This window comes from Pseudophryne corroboree, chromosome 10, assembly GCF_028390025.1.
Source record: "Pseudophryne corroboree isolate aPseCor3 chromosome 10, aPseCor3.hap2, whole genome shotgun sequence".
In the NCBI taxonomy this organism is placed as follows: Eukaryota; Metazoa; Chordata; class Amphibia; order Anura; family Myobatrachidae; genus Pseudophryne; species Pseudophryne corroboree.
In genome coordinates, this window is record NC_086453.1 from 301,044,641 (window position 1) to 301,063,664 (window position 19,024).

The window sequence follows — 19,024 nt, forward strand, 5'->3', positions numbered from 1 at the left end:
AAGTTTGGGCACTTGCAGAGTTAATACCTTGTACTGCCCCCCTTTGGACAGCTGAGACCTGGCAGTGTCATGGATTGTTCTCAATCATCGTCTGGAAAGACCATGTGATGTCAATCTCACAGGTTTTAAAAGCACAGACTCATCTGACCTTGCTCTAACAATCAGCACCATGGGTTCCTCTGAGCAGTTGAGTAGAACACTGAAACTGAGAATAGTTGACGTTCACAAAGCATGAGAAGGCTATAAGAAGATAGCAAAGCGTTATCAGATGCCCATATCCTCTGTTCGGAATGTAATTAAGAAATGGCAGTCATCAGGAACAGTGGAAGTTAAAGCAAGATCTGGAAGACCAAGAAAAATATCAGACAGAACAGCTCGCAGGATTGTGAGAAAAGCAAGTCAAAATCCACGTTTGACTGCACGATCCCTCCAGGAAGATCTGGCATACACTGGAGTTGTGGTACACTATTCCACTATAAAGAGATACTTGTACAAATATGGTCTTCATGGAATAGTCATCAGAAGAAAACCTCTTCTCGGTCCTCACCACAAAAATCAGCGTTTGAAGTGTGCAGATGAACATATAGACACGCCTGATGCATTTTGGAATAAAGTTCTGTGGACCAATGAGGTTAAAATCTAACTTTTGGCCGGAATGAGCAAAGGTACGTTTGGAGAAGGAAGGGCACAGAATTTAATGAAAAGAACCTCTGTCCAACTGTTAAGCATGGGGGTGGATCAATCATGCTTTGGGGTTGTATTGCAGCCAGTGGCACAGGGAACATTTCACGAGTAGAAGGAAAAATGGATTCAATAAGATTCCAGCAAATTTTGGACGCTAACTTGATGCCATCTGTGAAAAAGCTGAAGATAAAGAGAGGCTGGCTTCTACAAATGGATAATGATCCTAAACACACCTCAAAATCCACGGTGGATTACATCAAGAGGCGTAAACTGAAGATTTTGCATGGCCTTCACAATCTCCTGACCTCAACATAATTGAAAATCTATGGATAGACCTTAAAAGAGCAGTGCATCACAGACAGCCCAGGAATCTCAAAGAACTGGAAGACTTTTGTACAGAAGAATGGGCGAAGATACCTCAAACAAGAATTGAAAGACTCTTGGCTGGCTACAAAAAGCGTTTACAAGCTGTGATACTTGCCAAAGAGGGCAGTACAAGGTATTAACTCTGCAGGGTGCCCAAACTTTTGCAGACGCCATTTTTTGTTTTCTGTTCTTTTGAAAGTGTAAATGATGGAAATAAAATCAAACTTTTTTTGACATGTTATAAGAATGTCTAATCTATAATTTCATGCCTTTTGGAGATTTTTCCATCTTTCCTTGGCTTCTTTTTGCACATTAAAATGAATTTTTGCCTGGGGTCTCCAAACTTTCAATCCCCACTGTACTCCTAGCTAGCGATCACTTCAGTCTATTTAGTTCCTGTTTTGACGTCACAAACACGCCCTGCGTTCGGCCAGCCACTCCCCCGTTTCCACAGCCACTCCTACGTTTTTATCGGGCACGCCTGCGTTTTTACACACACTCCCCGAAAACGGCCAGTTACCACCCAGAAAAACCCACTTCCTGTCAATCACTCTGCGGCCAGCAGTGCGATTGAAAAGCGTCGCTCGACCTTGTGTGAAACTGCATAGTTTTGTGTGAAAGTACGTCGCGCGTGCGCACTGCGCCCCATACGCATGTGCAGAAATGCCGCTTTTTGACCTAATCGCCGTGCTGCGACCGAAAGCAGCTAGCGAACAACTCGGAATGACCCCCATTGTACTAGGTTGCCTGATATTGAGCTTATTATTATGTCAGCTATAAGGGGCAACGGACCTGGCGCTTCTCCCACATTGCGTGGTGGTGATGCTGCAGACACTTTTGAGGAAATAATGGCAACAGAGAGTTCAGGTTCAGGGGGGTCCTTACCCCCCAGTGGGTCTGTAGCACCGGGGGCCACTAATAACCCACCTTGGGCTACCTTCTCCACGTTGTTAAATACGCTGGTAACGAAACTTATGCCCCCTGTGGGACCTCCTATGCCAGTGCAGCAGTTTATTTTCCCTGAAGTCTATCCGCCATGGGCAGATCGAATCTCATCACAGTTACAGCACTTGAACCGAACGATGACTAAATATAGGTCCCACTCTCGCCCCGCCTACGACGAAGAAGTCTTCTAACGGGCCGCTACTTCCTCACAATACACCGCTGTTAAGGACACATCCTCTGAGGAGGATGGTGCATATACTGACCCCACAGACACTGACTCTGATGCTTCTGATGGGAAGGGAAGTCACTGGTGAATGTCCCTGATTTGATTGAGGCTATCAGGCTCATTCTTCAGGTCTCTGATGAACCTGAGCCTGCGGCTGTCTCTAAAAATCCGGACAGATTTAAACATAAGAAGGTGGTTAAACAAGTTTTACTTCATTCTCAACTCCTGGCTGACAGAATTCACACCGCATAAGAGACTGTTGGCTCGCTATCCTCTCTTTGCGGAGCTATGTAAAAATTGGGAAACTCCTCCGCCTGTAGATTCTCATGTTGCACGCATAGTAGTTTCCTCAACTCTGCCAGTGACTACCGTCACCTCTCTGAAGGAACCAACGGATAGACGTGTGGAGGGTTGTTTGAAAGCGATTTACACCCTAACGGGGGCTGTGCATAGACCAACCATTGCAGCGACATGGGCTGCTGAAGCTGTTGAAGCATGGGCTCAGAAGCTGGAGTTGGAGCTACCTTCCAACGCTTCTGATCATGCCAGACAATGTCTCTCATACATTGCCACGGCTTCTCTTTGCCTTAAGAAGGCGGCTTCCGATGCCGGGGTGCTGGCGGCCAAGGCTGCCACTACGTCCATCTTGGCTCGACGTATCCTTTGGTTGAAATCCTGGGCGGTGGATATGGATTCTAAGAAAACCCTGGAGGCGCTTCCTTTTAAGGGAGACATTCTTTTTGGAGAAGACCTCAATAAGATTGTGGCTGACCTGGCTTCTGCTAAATCAGCTTGCCTACCAAGTACGGCTCCCTCCGCACAGAAGGCTAAAAATACTTTCTCTCGGCCCTTTCGTCCTCCAGGTAAAGCAAAAGGTCAGGCGTGCCCGAAACAAGCTTGTACTTCCAAACCTGCCAAGCCCAGACCAAAGCGGCCCTGGGCTGCCCGTCATCCTGCTTCCAAACCTGACAGGCCTGCCGCATGACAGGGCGGGCCTCCCCCTGGGGGATCTCAGTGTGGGGGGCCGGCTTCTAGGTTTTGCCCAGGAATGGTTGAAGACCACTTCCGATGCCTGGGGAAGGGAAGTCGTCACTCGAGGTTACGCCATATCCTTATAGAAACGTCCCCCTCATCGATTTTGCCTGACAGATGTCCCTTTGGACCCGGTGAAGGCAAACACTCTTCATTCGGTGGTACAATCCCTCCTGACCACAGGAGTGGTAGTACAGGTGCCTCTGGCTCAGAGAGACAAGGGGGTCTATTCACCGCTGTTTCTAGTCCCGAAACCGAACGGGTCCTCGCGGCCTATTATCAATCTCAAGTCCTTGAACAAGTATGTGAGGGTCTCCAAGTTTCGTATTTAAACTCTACGCTCTATTGTTCTGGCCTTAGAGCCTGGGGACTATATGGTCTCCCTGGACATACAGGATGCCTACCTGCATATTCCTATTGCGCTGTCATATCAGCAGTACCTGAGGTTTGCGGTGGGCAACCTTCATTACCAATTTTGGGCGTTACCTTTTGGTTTGACAACGGCTACGCGAGTTTTCACCAAAGTAATGTACTTCGCCGTCAAGGGATCAGGATCCTGCCGTACTTGGACGATTTGTTGATCCTGGCAAATTCCCCAGAAATTTCTCCCCTGCGTCATCTAGATCTGACTGTCCAGTTTATGAAAGCCCACGGATGGCTAGTCAACTGGAAGAAATCTTCCCTGGTTCCTGCTCAACGCATGGTGCACCTGGGAGCGTTATTAGACACTCACAACCAGCGGTTGTTCTTGTCTCAGGAGAAAGTCCTGAAGTGTCAGGACAGGATTCGATGCTTCCTATCTCGTCCGCAAGTGTCGATACAATCGGCAATGCAAGTGCTAGGTCTTATGGTGTCGGCTTTCGACATGGTGGAGTATGCTCAATTCCATTCTCGCCCTCTGCAGAAGTTAATTCTTGCCAAGTGGGACGGCCTGCCTCACCGGATCAGATCTCAAATGATCTCCTTGTCTCCTGAGGTCCGCCTGTCATTGAGCTGGTGGCTTCAGGACCATCGGTTGAGCAGGGGTCGTCCCTTCTGGATATCCAACTGGGTCCTGCTGACAACGGATGCCAGTCTGAGAGGTTGGGGCGCGGTGTTGGAACAACACTCCCTTCAGGGTCTGTGGACCGAGGAGGAGTCTCTACTCCCTATAAACATTCTGGAACTGCAGGCGGTGTTCAATGCACTGAACCTGGCCCAGCATTTGATACAGAACAGACCTGTTCAAGTACAGTACAGTACGGTGGCGTACATCAATCATCAAGGCGGCACTCGAATCCGCATGGCAATGAGGGAAGTATCACGTATTCTTCAGTGGACAGAACGCCATCTGCCGGCCATATCCGCAGTGTTCATTCCAGGAGCCCGAAACTGGGAGGTGGACTTTCTCAGTCGTCAGGACGTACACGCCGGAGAGTGGAGCCTCCATCTGGAGGTCTTTCAACTTCTTGTGGACAAGTGGAGCCTTCCAAATGTGGACCTGATGGTGTCTCGACACAATCACAAGGTTCCGGTCTTTGGAGCAAGAACAAGGGATCCTCAAGCAGCGTTCGTGGACGCTCTGGCAATTCCATGGAACTTTCGGCTGCCGTACGTGTTCCCTCCGGTATCAGTCCTGCCCAGAGTAATACGGAAGTTCAAGCAAGAAGGAGGAAACCTACTTCTGATCGCTCCAGCGTGGCCCAGACGGCACTGGTTCTCCGATCTACAGGGCCTCTCGCTAGATCGTCCCCTTCAATTTCCACAACGACCAGACCTCCTAGTTCATGGCCCTTGTGTTTACCAGGACTTGGCCCATCTGTCTTTGACGGCATGGCTCTTGAAGCTTCTGTCTTGAGGCCCAAGGGTTTTACGGAGGCGGTTATTCAAACTATGTTGAAGGCCCGTAAGCCGGCTTCTGCTCGGATTTACCATAGGGTCTGGAATTCTTACTTTACTTGGTGCGCGTCTCATAATCATGACGTTTTCAAGTTTATTACGGCCAAACTGTTGGCCTTCCTGCAACAGGGCCTGGATTTAGGCCTTCGTCTGTCCTCCCTCAAGGTTCACATTTCTGCCTTGTCGGTTTGGTTTCAGAGAAAGATTGCTGCCCTACCTGATGTTCATACCTCCACTCAGGGCGTGTTGCGGATTCAGCCTCCTTATGTACCTCCTGTGGCCCCTTGGGATCTGTCGGTGGTTCTGGAGGCCTTGCAAGAGTCTCCATTTGAACCTCTTTCGTCTGCAGACCTTAAGTGGCTTTCCCTTAAGGTGTTGTTTTTGCTGGCTATCGCTTCAGCTAGAAGGGCCTAGGACTTGGGTGCCTTATCCTGTAAGTCCCCCCATCTGATTTTTCACCATGCCCGGGCGGTTCTTAGGACGGAGTTGTCATCAAAAGAGCGGTCTTTGGATGTGGTACGGGCTACCCGTGTCTATGTGAAGAGAAGCTCCTCCATTCGGAAATCTGATTCTTTTTTTGTACTGTTTGGTTTTCACAAATGTGGCTGGCCTGCTAACAAGCAGACCTTGGCCAGATGGATTAGAATGGTGATTGCACATGCTTATGTACAGGCTGGTCTTCCAGCTCCTGCTACCATCAAAGCACATTCTACTCGGTCTGTTGGACCTTCTTGGGCGGCCCGCCGTGGTGCGACCCTTGAACAATTGTGCAAGGTGGCTACGTGGTCCTCAGAGAACACGTTCGTAAGGTTCTATTCCATCGATACTTCCGCCTCCCAGGATGCTTCCTTTGGACGCCGGGTTCTTGTGCCCGCTACAGTGCGTCCCCTCCCATAAGGAACTGCTTTAGGACATCCCCGATGTTAATCCTTGTGGAGCCCAGTGTACCCCGCAGCAGAAAACAAGATTTATGGTAAGAACTTACCGTTGTTAAATCTCTTTCTGCGAGGTACACTGGGCTCCACAAGGCGCCCACCCTGACGCATTGAGCTTCTTTGGGTTGGTATGGCATTAGCCGCTGACACCCTCTCCTGTGGTGAGTGTGTGGTGTATGTGGCTACTAACGATTGTCGTCTCTGGTACCTGCTACTGCATTGGGCTGGTTGACAAAACGGAGTACCTGAGGTTGGGTGATATAGGAGGCGGTACTATGCATCTTGGGAAGAAGGTCAAAGCTTTTAGCCTGTTGGTGCCTCGGATCAAGATCCTACTCTACACCCCAATGTTAATCCTTGTGGAGCCCAGTGTACCTCGCAGAAAGAGATTTAACAACGGTAATTTCTTACCATAAATCTCGTTTTTAGTTACCTAGAAGTCTGTAAGCCAACCAGAACCTGTTTAGGTTCTAGTGCTCAGTGACTCTTGAACATTTCATTCCACAATATAAAAAGATACACATCCCCTTAATCTATTTCCACTCACTCCAACGTTCCTGTACTATTGTAACAATCTAGTTAAAGTGACTTGGGTGTGTCATGAAAATGTCAGAGAAAACATTCATAGCGATAATATTGCTCTTTCTGCATTTCATTATAATTGTCACTCAGGTTACATTACCAGATGTATAGATATTACTGAGAAAGAATAGGTCAGCATCTGTAGTCAGGGTTTCTCAGCCCCCTAATGTCTGTAAATATATAGTAAGACCACTTGTTATGTCGGTAAATGTTTCTTAAGTTCTCACATGAGTGTAACGGCACCCACATACCGTACGGGAGTAGTGCTTAATAAATATACCATACCTGTCATGTTCTGTTTGTACAGTGTGTTTTAAAGGCCCATACACATTAGACGATGTCGCTCTGTGAGCGACATCGTCTAATGTTTCCCCCTCCCGGGCCGGCCGGTCGGCGGCCGCCTGTACGCATTGAGCGATATGACCGCTCATGTCGCTCAGTGACGTCACGCCCCCGCCAGCCCTTCATGAAGGTCGTGGACGACAGTCCACATCCTTCATGCATGCCCTGCCGACAGCGACAATCGTTGCCGACCCGCGGGGCCGCGCATCGGTCGTCACTGGCAGCATACACACTTGGCGATAAAATGAGCGACGTCGCTCATTTTATCATTAAGTGTGTATGGACCTTAAGTCCTACTGATACAGATTGCTGTTATTTTCAGGTCACACACAAAAATGCCTATTGACTCAGTCTTAGCTGCCCCTCCCCACCCCACGGAAGCACTTACACACCGATCTTATACAACTCTATGTACTCAGTACTGGAAACTGTGTTTTTGTAGAGATAAAAGCAGCTTGCGTTCTGTTTTGGCAGTTTCGAGTCCCGGTGTAGCATAGACTCTTTTTTCTAAATCTTGTTTTTGTTTTATAATGAAATATTTCTTTCATTCACCTAGGTGGGAGGAGACAATCCCGTAGACAGCTCAAGAGTGACAGAGACAAGCCCCTGCCACCTCTGCTAGCGCGGGTTGGTGGGAACATTGAGGTACGTCTGTTATGGGCATGTGGTCTTGATGTGCAATCGGGCTTTGGGGCCTAGAATATATCTAGTTATGCACCTGGACCTGCTCATTGTAATGTGGTATACATTGAACTGGAGGGCATTATAATGTTACATGATATTGGGGGGCGGGGGGGGATGTGCACTGCACTTTGGCACAATATGAAGTGGGGGCGCTACAGTCTGGCATAATATGAATAGGGGGCAGCACTGTAATGTGACATAATATGAACTGGGGCACCGTAATGTGGCACAATATGAACTGGGGACACAGGGGTCGAGATGTCCTAAAACTTGGAGTGTGATAAAATGGAAAGAGAGAAGTGGAGAGAGATAAAGTACCAGCCAATCAGCTCCTAACTGTCATTTCTCTGACGTCCTAAGTGGATGCTGGGACTCCGTAAGGACCATGGGGAATAGCGGCTTCGCAGGAGACTGAGCACAACTAAAGAAAGCTTTAGGACTACCTGGTGTGCACTGGCTCCTCCCTCTATGACCCTCCTCCAGACCCCAGTTAGAATCTTGTGCCCGGCTGAGCTGGATGCACACTAGGGGCTCTCCTGAGCTCCTAGAAAAGAAAGTATATTTTTAGGTTTTTTATTTTCAGTGAGATCTGCTGGCAACAGGCTCACTGCAACGAGGGACTAAGGGGAGAAGAAGCGAACCTACCTGCTTGCAGCTAGCTTGGGCTTCTTAGGCTACTGGACACCATTAGCTCCAGAGGGATCGAACACAGGGCCCGACCTCGATCGTCCGTTCCCGGAGCCGCGCCGCCGCCCCCCTTACAGAGCCAGAAGCAAGAAGATGGTCCTGGAAATCGGCGGCAGAAGACTTCTGTCTTCAACAAGGTAGCGCACAGCACTGCAGCTGTGCGCCATTGCTCCTCATGCACACCTCACACTCCGGTCATTGATGGGTGCAGGGCGCTGGGGGGGGGGCGCTCTGAGCAGCAATATTAAACACCTTGGCTGGCAAAACTACATAATATAGTCATATAGTCCGCATGTCAGTCTGCAGTCTCCTTCCCTCCGCCGCCTTTTGGAGGGACACGGAGGGCACACAGCGCGCCTCCCTGTGTCCCTCCTGCTGCATCATCTCCGGCGGCCGCGGGTCTAATAGGGGGAAGTGCCGTCCGTGAGCTCTAATTGGCTCACGAACCGGCACTTCCCCCTATTAGACCCGCGGCCGCCGGAGATGATGCAGCAGGAGGGACACAGGAGAGACGAGCTGTGCCCTCCGTGTCCCTCCAAAAAGCGACGGCGGGAGGGGGGGGGGGGGGGGTTTGGTAAATATCTGGCAGTGGGGGCATATACGGCACGGGGGGGGGGGGGAGGGAGGAATATCTGGCACTGGGGCATTTCTGGCACTGGGGGGAATATCTGGCACTGGGGGCATATCTGGCACTGGGGGGGAATATCTGGCACTGGGGGCATATATGGCACTGTGGGGGGGGATATCTGGCACTGGGGGCATATATGGCACGGGGGGCATATATGGCACTGGGGGGAATATCTGGCACTGGGGGCATATATGGCACTGGGGGGGGGGGTATCTGGCACTGGGGCATATATGGCACTGGGGGGGAATATCTGGCACTGGGGGCATATATGGCACTGGGGGCATATATGGCACTGGGGGGGATATCTGGCACTGGGGGCATATATGGCACGGGGGGAATATCTGGCACTGGGGGGGAATATCTGGCACTGTGGGCATATATGGCACGGGGGGAATATCTGGCACTGGGGGGGGGAATATCTGGCACTTGGGGCATATTTGGCACTGGGGGGGAATATATGGCACTGGGGGCATATCTGCCACTGGGGGCATATGTGGCACTGGGGGGGTATATGTGTACCTGGCACATGGGGGGGACGACTATATTTGGCACTGGGGCATGTAAGTACCTGGCACCGTGGGGGAATATCTGGCACTGGGGACATATGTGGCACTGGGAGCACAGCCCTAGCAACAAGGACTACCTCCTAGCAACGAGCATGACACCCAGTGCATGAAACACCTGGCAACGAGCATGACACCCAGTGCATGAAACACCTGGCAACGAGCATGACACCCAGTGCATGAAACCCCTGGCAACGAGCATGACACCCTGAGCATGAAAACCCCTGGCACCGTGCATGGAACCAAGAGCATGAAACCCCTGGCAACGAGCATGACACCCAGTGCATGAAACCCCTGACAACGAGCAGGTAATTGAAAAGTAATTAGAAGCCTTACTGTAGGACTTAATGTGTAATGGGCATTACGGTGTGTGGCATAATGTATCACGGACATTGCGGTGTGTGTCATAATGTGTCACAGGCATTACGGTGTATGGTATACTATATCGCGGGCATTGTGATATGTGGTATAATGTCTCAGGGTCATTGCAGTGTGTGGCATAATGTATCACGGACATTGCGGTGTGTGTCATAATGTGTCAGGCATTACGGTGTGTGGTTTACTATATCACGGGCATTGTGGTATGTGGTATAATGTCTCAGGGTCATTGCAGTGTGGCATAATACATAACGGGCATTGCGATGTGTGGCATAGGGTATAACGGGCAGGGCATTGCGGTATGTGTCACAGGCATTACGGTGTATGGTATACTATATCACGGGCATTGTGGTATAATGTCTCAAGGTCATTGCAGTGTGTGGCATAATGTGTCACAGGCATTGTATGTGCTATAATGTATCGGGCATTGCAGTGTGTGGCATAATGTATCACGGACATTGCGGTGTGTGTCATAATGTGTCACAGACATTGTATGTGCTATAATGTATCAGGGGCATTGCAGTGTGTAGCATAATGTATAACGGGCATTGCGATTCCTGTCATAATGTGTCACAGGCATTACGGTGTGTGGCATAATGTGTCACAGGCATTACGGTGTGTGGCATAATGTGTCTGGGGCATTACGGTGTGTGCATATTGTGTCGTGCATTATTGTGTGCGGCATAATGTCTAAGGGCCATTGCAGTATGTGGCATAATGTATACTGGGCATTACTATAAGGAGGAAAAATGACAAATAATGTAAGGGGCATGAATCAGGATTATTTTTCTTTCCTGTGGTGGCCAACGTATGGGCGTGCAGGTTGCAAAACTGGGGTGTAAGGTAGTCTTTCCCTGCAATGCCACGCCCCTTTATGCGAAACCACGCCCACTCCAACAAAACCACACCCCTTTTTTTGGCGAGGCGCGCACATATTTATCCCTTTCTTGCTCCCAATTATGGAGCATGAAGGGGGGGGGGGGCGGCGCCGAAGAATTTTTTGGCTTGGGGGAGAAAAATTTCCAGTCACGCCACTGATGGTATCACTGGACATCAAGGATGCTTACCTGCATGTCCCCATTTACCCTCCTCACCAGGAGTACCTCAAAATTGTGGTACAGGACTGTCATTACCTATTCCAGACGTTGCCGTTGGTCTGTCCCCGGCACCGAGGGTATTTACCAAGGTAATGGCCGAAATGTTGATACTCCTTCGAAAAAAGGGAGTTGAAATTATCCCGTACTTGGACGATCTCCTTATAAAGGCGAGGTCCAGGGAGCAGTTGTTGGTCGGAGTAGCACTTTCTCGGGAAGTGCTACAACAGCACGGCTGGATTCTGAATATTCCAAAGTCACAGCTGGTTCCTACGACGCGTCTACTGTTCCTGAGTATGGTTCTGGACACAGAACAGAGAAAAGTATTTCTCCCGGAGGAGAAGGCCAAGGAGTTGTCATCTCTAGTCAGAGACCTCCTAAAACAAATACAGGTGTCGGTGCATCAATGCACGCGAGTCCTGGAAAAGATGATAGCTTCTTACGAAGAAATTCCATTCGGCAGGTTCCATGCAAGGATCTTCCAGTGGGATCTGTTGGACAAATGGTCCGGGTCGCATCTTCGGATGCATCGGCTGATAACCCTGTCTCCAAGGGCCAGGGTGTCGCTGTTGTGGTGGCTGGAGAGTGCTCATCTTCTAGAAGGCCGCAGATTCGGCATACAGGACTGGGTCCTGGTGACCACGGATGCCAGCCTTCGAGGCTGGGGGGCAGTCACACAGGGAAGAAACTTTCAAGGACTATGGTCGAGTCAGGAGACTTCCCTACACATAAATATTCTGGAACTAAGGGCCATTTACAATGCCCTAAGTAAGGCAAGACCCCTGCTTCAACACCAGCCGGTGCTGATCCAGTCAGACAACATCACGGCGGTCGCCCATGTAAACCAACAGGGCAGCACAAGAAGCAGGATGGCGATGGCAGAAGCCAAAAGGATTTTCCGATGGGCGGAAAATCATGTGTTAGCACTTTCAGCACTGTTCATTCCCGGAGTGGACAACTGGGAAGCAGACTTTCTCAGCAGGCACGACCTCCACCCGGGAGAGTGGGGACTTCATCCAGAAGTCTTCCAAATGATTGTACACCTTTGGGAAAGGCCACAGGTGGACATGATGGCGTCCCGCCTCAACAAAAAGCTAAAAGATATTGCGCCAGGTCAAGGGACCCTCAGGCGATAGCTGTGGACGCTCTGGTAACACCGTGGGTGTACCAGTCGGTGTATGTGTTCCTTCCTCTGCCTCTCATACCCAAGGTACTGATAATAATAAGAAGGAGAGGAGTAAGAACTATACTCGTGGTTCCGGATTGGCCAAGAAGAGCTTGGTACCCAGAACTTCATGAAATGATCTCAGAGGACCCATGGCCCTGTCTGTTCCAAGAATTACCGCGGCTGCGTTTGACGGCATGGCGGTTGAACACCGGATCCTAAAGGAAAAAGGCATTCCGGAGGAAGTCATTCCTACGCTGATTAAGGCTAGGAAAGATGTCACCGCAAAACATTATCACCACATATGGCGAAAATATGTTGCTTGGTGTGAGGCCAGGAAGGCCCCAACGGAGGAATTTCAACTGGGTCGATTTCTGCACTTCCTACAGTCAGGAGTGACTATGGGCCTAAAATTGGGTTCCATTAAGGTCCAGATTTCGGCTCTGTACATTTTCTTCCAAAAAGAACTGGCTTCACTACCTGAAGTTCAGACTTTTGTTAAGGGAGTGCTGCATATTCAGCCCCCTTTTGTGCCTCCAGTGGCACCTTGGGATCTCAACGTGGTGTTGGATTTCCTAAAGTCACATTGGTTTGAGCCACTTAAAACCGTGGAGTTGAAATATCTCACGTGGAAAGTGGTCATGCTGTTGGCCTTGGCTTCGGCCAGGCGTGTGTCAGAATTGGCGGCTTTGTCATGTAAAAGCCCTTATCTGATTTTCCATATGGATAGGGCAGAATTGAGGACTCGTACCCAGTTTCTCCCTAAGGTGGTATCAGCTTTTCATTTGAACCAACCTATTGTAGTGCCTGCGGCTACTAAAGACTTGGGGGATTCCAAGTTGTTGGACGTAGTCAGGGCCCTGAAAATTTATGTACCAGGACAGCTAGTGTCAGGAAAACTGACTCGCTGTTTATCCTGTATGCACCCAACAAGCTGGGTGCTCCTGCTTCAAAGCAGACTATTGCTCGCTGGATCTGTAGTACGATTCAGCTTGCACATTCTGCGGCTGGACTGCCGCATCCTAGATCAGTGAAAGCCCATTCCACGAGGAAGGTGGGCTCTTCTTGGGCGGCTGCCCGAGGGGTCTCGGCTTTACAACTTTGCCGAGCAGCTACTTGGTCGGGGTCAAACACATTTGCTAAATTCTACAAGTTTGATACCCTGGCTGAGGAGGACCTAGAGTTTGCTCATTCGGTGCTGCAGAGTCATCCGCACTCTCCCGCCCGTTTGGGAGCTTTGGTATAATCCCCATGGTCCTTACGGAGTCCCAGCATCCACTTAGGACGTTAGAGAAAATAAGAATTTACTCACCGGTAAATCTATTTCTTGTAGTCCGTAGTGGATGCTGGGCGCCCATCCCAAGTGCGGATTGTCTGAAATACTTGTATATAGTTATTGTTTAACTAAAGGGTTATTGTTGAGCCATCTGTTGAGAGGCTCAGTTATATTTCATACTGTTAACTGGGTATAGTATCACGAGTTATACGTAGAGATGAGCGCCGGAAATTTTTCGGGTTTTGTGTTTTGGTTTTGGGTTCGGTTCCGCGGCCGTGTTTTGGGTTCGACCGCGTTTTGGCAAAACCTCACCGAATTTTTTTTGTCGGATTCGGGTGTGTTTTGGATTCGGGTGTTTTTTTCAAAAAACCCTAAAAAACAGCTTAAATCATAGAATTTGGGGGTAATTTTGATCCCAAAGTATTATTAACCTCAAAAAACATAATTTACACTCATTTTCAGCCTATTCTGAACACATCACACCTCACAATATTATTTTTAGTCCTAAAATTTGCACCGAGGTCGCTGTGTGAGTAAGATAAGCGACCCTAGTGGCCGACACAAACACCGGGCCCATCTAGGAGTGGCACTGCAGTGTCACGCAGGATGTCCCTTCCAAAAAACCCTCCCCAAACAGCACATGACGCAAAGAAAAAAAGAGGCGCAATGAGGTAGCTGTGTGAGTAAGATTAGCGACCCTAGTGGCCGACACAAACACCGGGCCCATCTAGGAGTGGCACTGCAGTGTCACGCAGGATGTCCCTTCCAAAAAACCCTCCCCAAACAGCACATGACGCAAAGAAAAAAAGAGTCTTTTTACTGATATTTGGTGTTTTGGATTTGACATGCTCTGTACTATGACATTGGGCATCGGCCTTGGCAGACGACGTTGCTGGCATTTCATCGTCTCGGCCATGACTAGTGGCAGCAGCTTCAGCACGAGGTGGAAGTGGATCTTGATCTTTCCCTAATTTTGGAACCTCAACTTTTTTGTTCTCCATATTTTATAGGCAGAACTAAAAGGCACCTCAGGTAAACAATGGAGATGGATGGATTGGATACTAGTATACAATTATGGACGGACTGCCACGGTTAGGTGGTATAAAAAAACCACGGTTAGGTGGTATATATTATAATAATAATACAATTATGGATGGACGGACTGCCTGCCGACTGCCGACACAGAGGTAGCCACAGCCGTGAACTACCGCACTGTACACTGGTTGATAAAGAGATAGTAGTATACTCGTAACAACTAGTATGACACTATGACGACGGTATAAAGAATGAAAAAAAAACCACGGTTAGGTGGTATATATTATAATAATAATACAATTATGGATGGACGGACTGCCTGCCGACTGCCGACACAGAGGTAGCCACAGCCGCGAACTACCGCACTGTACACTGGTTGATAAAGAGATAGTAGTATACTCGTAACAACTAGTATGACACTATGACGACGGTATAAAGAATGCAAAAAAAACCACAGTTAGGTGGTATATATTATAATAATAATACAATTATGGATGGACGGCCTGCCGACTGCCGACACAGAGGTAGCCACAGCCGTGAACTACCGCACTGTACACTGGTTGATAAAGAGATAGTAGTATACTCGTAACAATTAGGATGACACTATGACGGTATAAAGAATGAAAAAAAAACCACGGTTAGGTGGTAGGTATATAATAATAAATAATACAATTCTGGTCGGACGGACTGCCTGCCGTGTGCCGACACAGAGGTAGCCACAGCCGTGAACTACCGCACTGTACACTGGTTGATAAAGAGATAGTAGTATACTCGTAACAATTAGGATGACACTATGACGGTATAAAGAATGAAAAAAAAACCACGGTTAGGTGGTAGGTATATAATAATAAATAATACAATTCTGGTCGGACGGACTGCCTGCCGTGTGCCGACACAGAGGTAGCCACAGCCGTGAACTACCGCACTGTACACTGGTTGATAAAGAGATAGTAGTATACTCGTAACAATTAGGATGACACTATGACGGTATAAAGAATGAAAAAAAAACCACGGTTAGGTGGTAGGTATATAATAATAAATAATACAATTCTGGTCGGACGGACTGCCTGCCGTGTGCCGACACAGAGGTAGCCACAGCCGTGAACTACCGCACTGTACACTGGTTGATAAAGAGATAGTAGTATACTCGTAACAATTAGGATGACACTATGACGGTATAAAGAATGAAAAAAAAACCACGGTTAGGTGGTAGGTATATAATAATAAATAATACAATTCTGGTCGGACGGACTGCCTGCCGTGTGCCGACACAGAGGTAGCCACAGCCGTGAACTACCGCACTGTACACTGGTTGATAAAGAGATAGTAGTATACTCGTAACAATTAGGATGACACTATGACGGTATAAAGAATGAAAAAAAAACCACGGTTAGGTGGTAGGTATATAATAATAAATAATACAATTCTGGTCGGACGGACTGCCTGCCGTGTGCCGACACAGAGGTAGCCACAGCCGTGAACTACCGCACTGTACACTGGTTGATAAAGAGATAGTAGTATACTCGTAACAATTAGGATGACACTATGACGGTATAAAGAATGAAAAAAAAACCACGGTTAGGTGGTAGGTATATAATAATAAATAATACAATTCTGGTCGGACGGACTGCCTGCCGTGTGCCGACACAGAGGTAGCCACAGCCGTGAACTACCGCACTGTACACTGGTTGATAAAGAGATAGTAGTATACTCGTAACAATTAGGATGACACTATGACGGTATAAAGAATGAAAAAAAAACCACGGTTAGGTGGTAGGTATATAATAATAAATAATACAATTCTGGTCGGACGGACTGCCTGCCGTGTGCCGACACAGAGGTAGCCACAGCCGTGAACTACCGCACTGTACACTGGTTGATAAAGAGATAGTAGTATACTCGTAACAATTAGGATGACACTATGACGGTATAAAGAATGAAAAAAAAACCACGGTTAGGTGGTAGGTATATAATAATAAATAATACAATTCTGGTCGGACGGACTGCCTGCCGTGTGCCGACACAGAGGTAGCCACAGCCGTGAACTACCGCACTGTACTGTGTCTGCTGCTAATATAGACTGGTTGATATTTAAAGAGATATTAGTAGTATACAACAATACTATACTGGTGGTCAGGCACTGGTCACCACTCCTGCAGCAAAAGTGTGCACTGTTAATTAATATAATTGTACTCCTGGCTCCTGCTAACAACCTGCAGTGCTCCCCAGTCTCCCCCACAATTAATTATAAGCTTTTAATTTATACATTGATGACTGTGCAGCACACTGGGCTGAGCTGAGTGCACACAGACTGAGTCACACTGTGTGACTGACTGTGCTGTGTATCGTTTTTTTTTTCAGGCAGAGAACGGATATAGCAGAGAGAAGTGAACGGATATATTATATTAAATAAAAGTTAACTAGCAACTGCACTGGTCACTGACTGTGGTAAACTAACTCTGTCTGCGACTCTGCACAATCTCTCTCTATCTAATCTATCTATCTCTATTCTAATGGAGAGGACGCCAGACACGTCCTCTCCCTATCAATCTCAATGCACGAGTGAAAATGGCGGCGACGCGCGGCTCCTTATATAGAATCCGAGTCTCGCGATAGAATCCGAGCCTCGCGAGAATCCGACAGCGTCATGATGACGTTCGGGCGCGCTCGGGTTAACCGAGCAAGGCGGGAAGATCCGAGTCGCTCGGACCCGTGAAAAAAAACATGAAGTTCTGGCGGGTTCGGATTCAAAGAAACCGAACCCGCTCATCTCTAGTATACGGTGTGGTTGGTATGAGTCTTACCCGGGAGTCAAAATCCTTCCTTATTGTGTCAGCTCTTCCGGGCACAGTATCCTAACTGAGGTCTGGAGGAGGGTCATAGAGGGAGGAGCCAGTGCACACCAGGTAGTCCTAAAGCTTTCTTTAGTTGTGCCCAGTCTCCTGCGGAGCCGCTATTCCCCATGGTCCTTACGGAGTCCTAGCATCCACTACGGACTACGAGAAATAGATTTACCGGTGAGTAAAATCTTATTTTTTTCAAACGCAGCCTTTAACATGGCAGCTAGGAGCTGATTGGCAGGTACTTATCTGTCTGCACTTTAACACTCTCTAAGGCTTAGTACATTGTGAATGGGGGGGTACTGTGTGGCATAATGTGTATTGGCAGCTCTAAAACGTGACATAATGTGAACAGGGCACTACTGTGGTTCAGAAAATGAACTAGGGCACTATTATTGGGGCATAACAACTGCTGCGGAGAGGTCTCTCTAGAAGCAGTGTATCAGGGGAGCCTTCAGACTGTTGCTATGGTGCCCACATATTTCTGGCTACGCCCCTAGTGCTTCACTGTACTTCCTGTTGACATAACAGTGTGGAGAATTTCCTGAAGCACGATAAAATCGAGAGAAACAGATTTGTCGTGTTTTATTGCATCCAAAAATTATCCAAAGTTCTAGTAGATACGTACCCAAACTTGTCCTATGAAGTGAATATATATCTTGATTTAGATTGTATAACATATGTAACTTTTTAAAGCAAAGTTACATTATAGTGTATTTTATTGAACTTACTATTATGGTACTAAGGGGTGTATTCATGAAGCAGTGAAAAGTGTGGAGAAGTGAGCCAGTGGAGAAGTTGCCCATGGCAACCAATCAGCATTGAAGTAACATTTATAATTTGCATACTATACAATTGTACGGAGAAGCTGATTGGTTGCCATGGGCAACTTCTCTACAGACTCACTTCTCCACTCTTTTCACTGCTTCATGAATAGACCTAAATGCATAAACAACACTTTTTCTTTTTATTTGCTTTAAGGTTCTTGGGTTTAATGCACGGCAACGTAAGGCCTTCTTAAATGCTATAATGAGATGGGGAATGCCTCCGCAGGATGCCTTTAATTCACACTGGCTTGTCCGGGACCTCAGAGGAAAGAGTGAGAAAGAATTCAGGTACTGTAATGTTCCTTTATTCCTGTCTGTGGTACCAGATCACAAACTGTTTGAACCGCTTCCATCAGGCAGACGCTACAGGTCCATTTTCGCGAAGTCGACCAGATCAATTTAAAGCTTCTTCCCACTAGCTGTCCACCAGCTGAACAATATCTAAAAAGTCTAACATGTATTATATGTCTAATATGTCAAGTTTATCGTACAGTTGCAATGTGCAGTATGAACTCATACGTGTAAGGGGGGTCATTCCGAGTTGTTCGCTCGCAAGCTGCTTTTAGCAGCTTTACACACGCTAAGCCGCCGCCTACTGGGAGTGAATCTTAGCATAGTCAAATTGCGAACGAAAGATTCGCAAAATTGCGATTACACACCTCTTAGCAGTTTCTGAGTAACTTCAACCTTACGCGGCATCTGCGATCAGTTCAGTGCTTGTCGTTCCTGGTTTGATGTCACAAACACACCCAGCGTTCGCCCAGACACTCCTCCGTTTCTCCAGCCACTCCCGCGTTTTTCCCAGAAACGGTAGCGTTTTTTCCCACACGCCCATAAAACGGCCTTTTTCCTCCCAG

The 19,024-nt window shown here is 48.0% G+C and overlaps 1 protein-coding gene across 5 annotated transcripts in view; it reads left to right on the top strand.

The window, feature by feature from the left end:
- CHD5 (chromodomain helicase DNA binding protein 5) overlaps positions 1–19,024 on the top strand; it is a 477,691-nt gene that overhangs the window by 376,930 nt on the left and 81,737 nt on the right. For all 5 annotated transcript variants that reach the window (XM_063943432.1, XM_063943431.1, XM_063943430.1 and 2 more), the window contains 2 exons: positions 7,547–7,635; positions 18,322–18,455. In XM_063943432.1, coding sequence (XP_063799502.1) covers positions 7,547–7,635; positions 18,322–18,455 — 223 coding nt within the window. The remainder of the gene's footprint in view (positions 1–7,546; positions 7,636–18,321; positions 18,456–19,024) is intronic.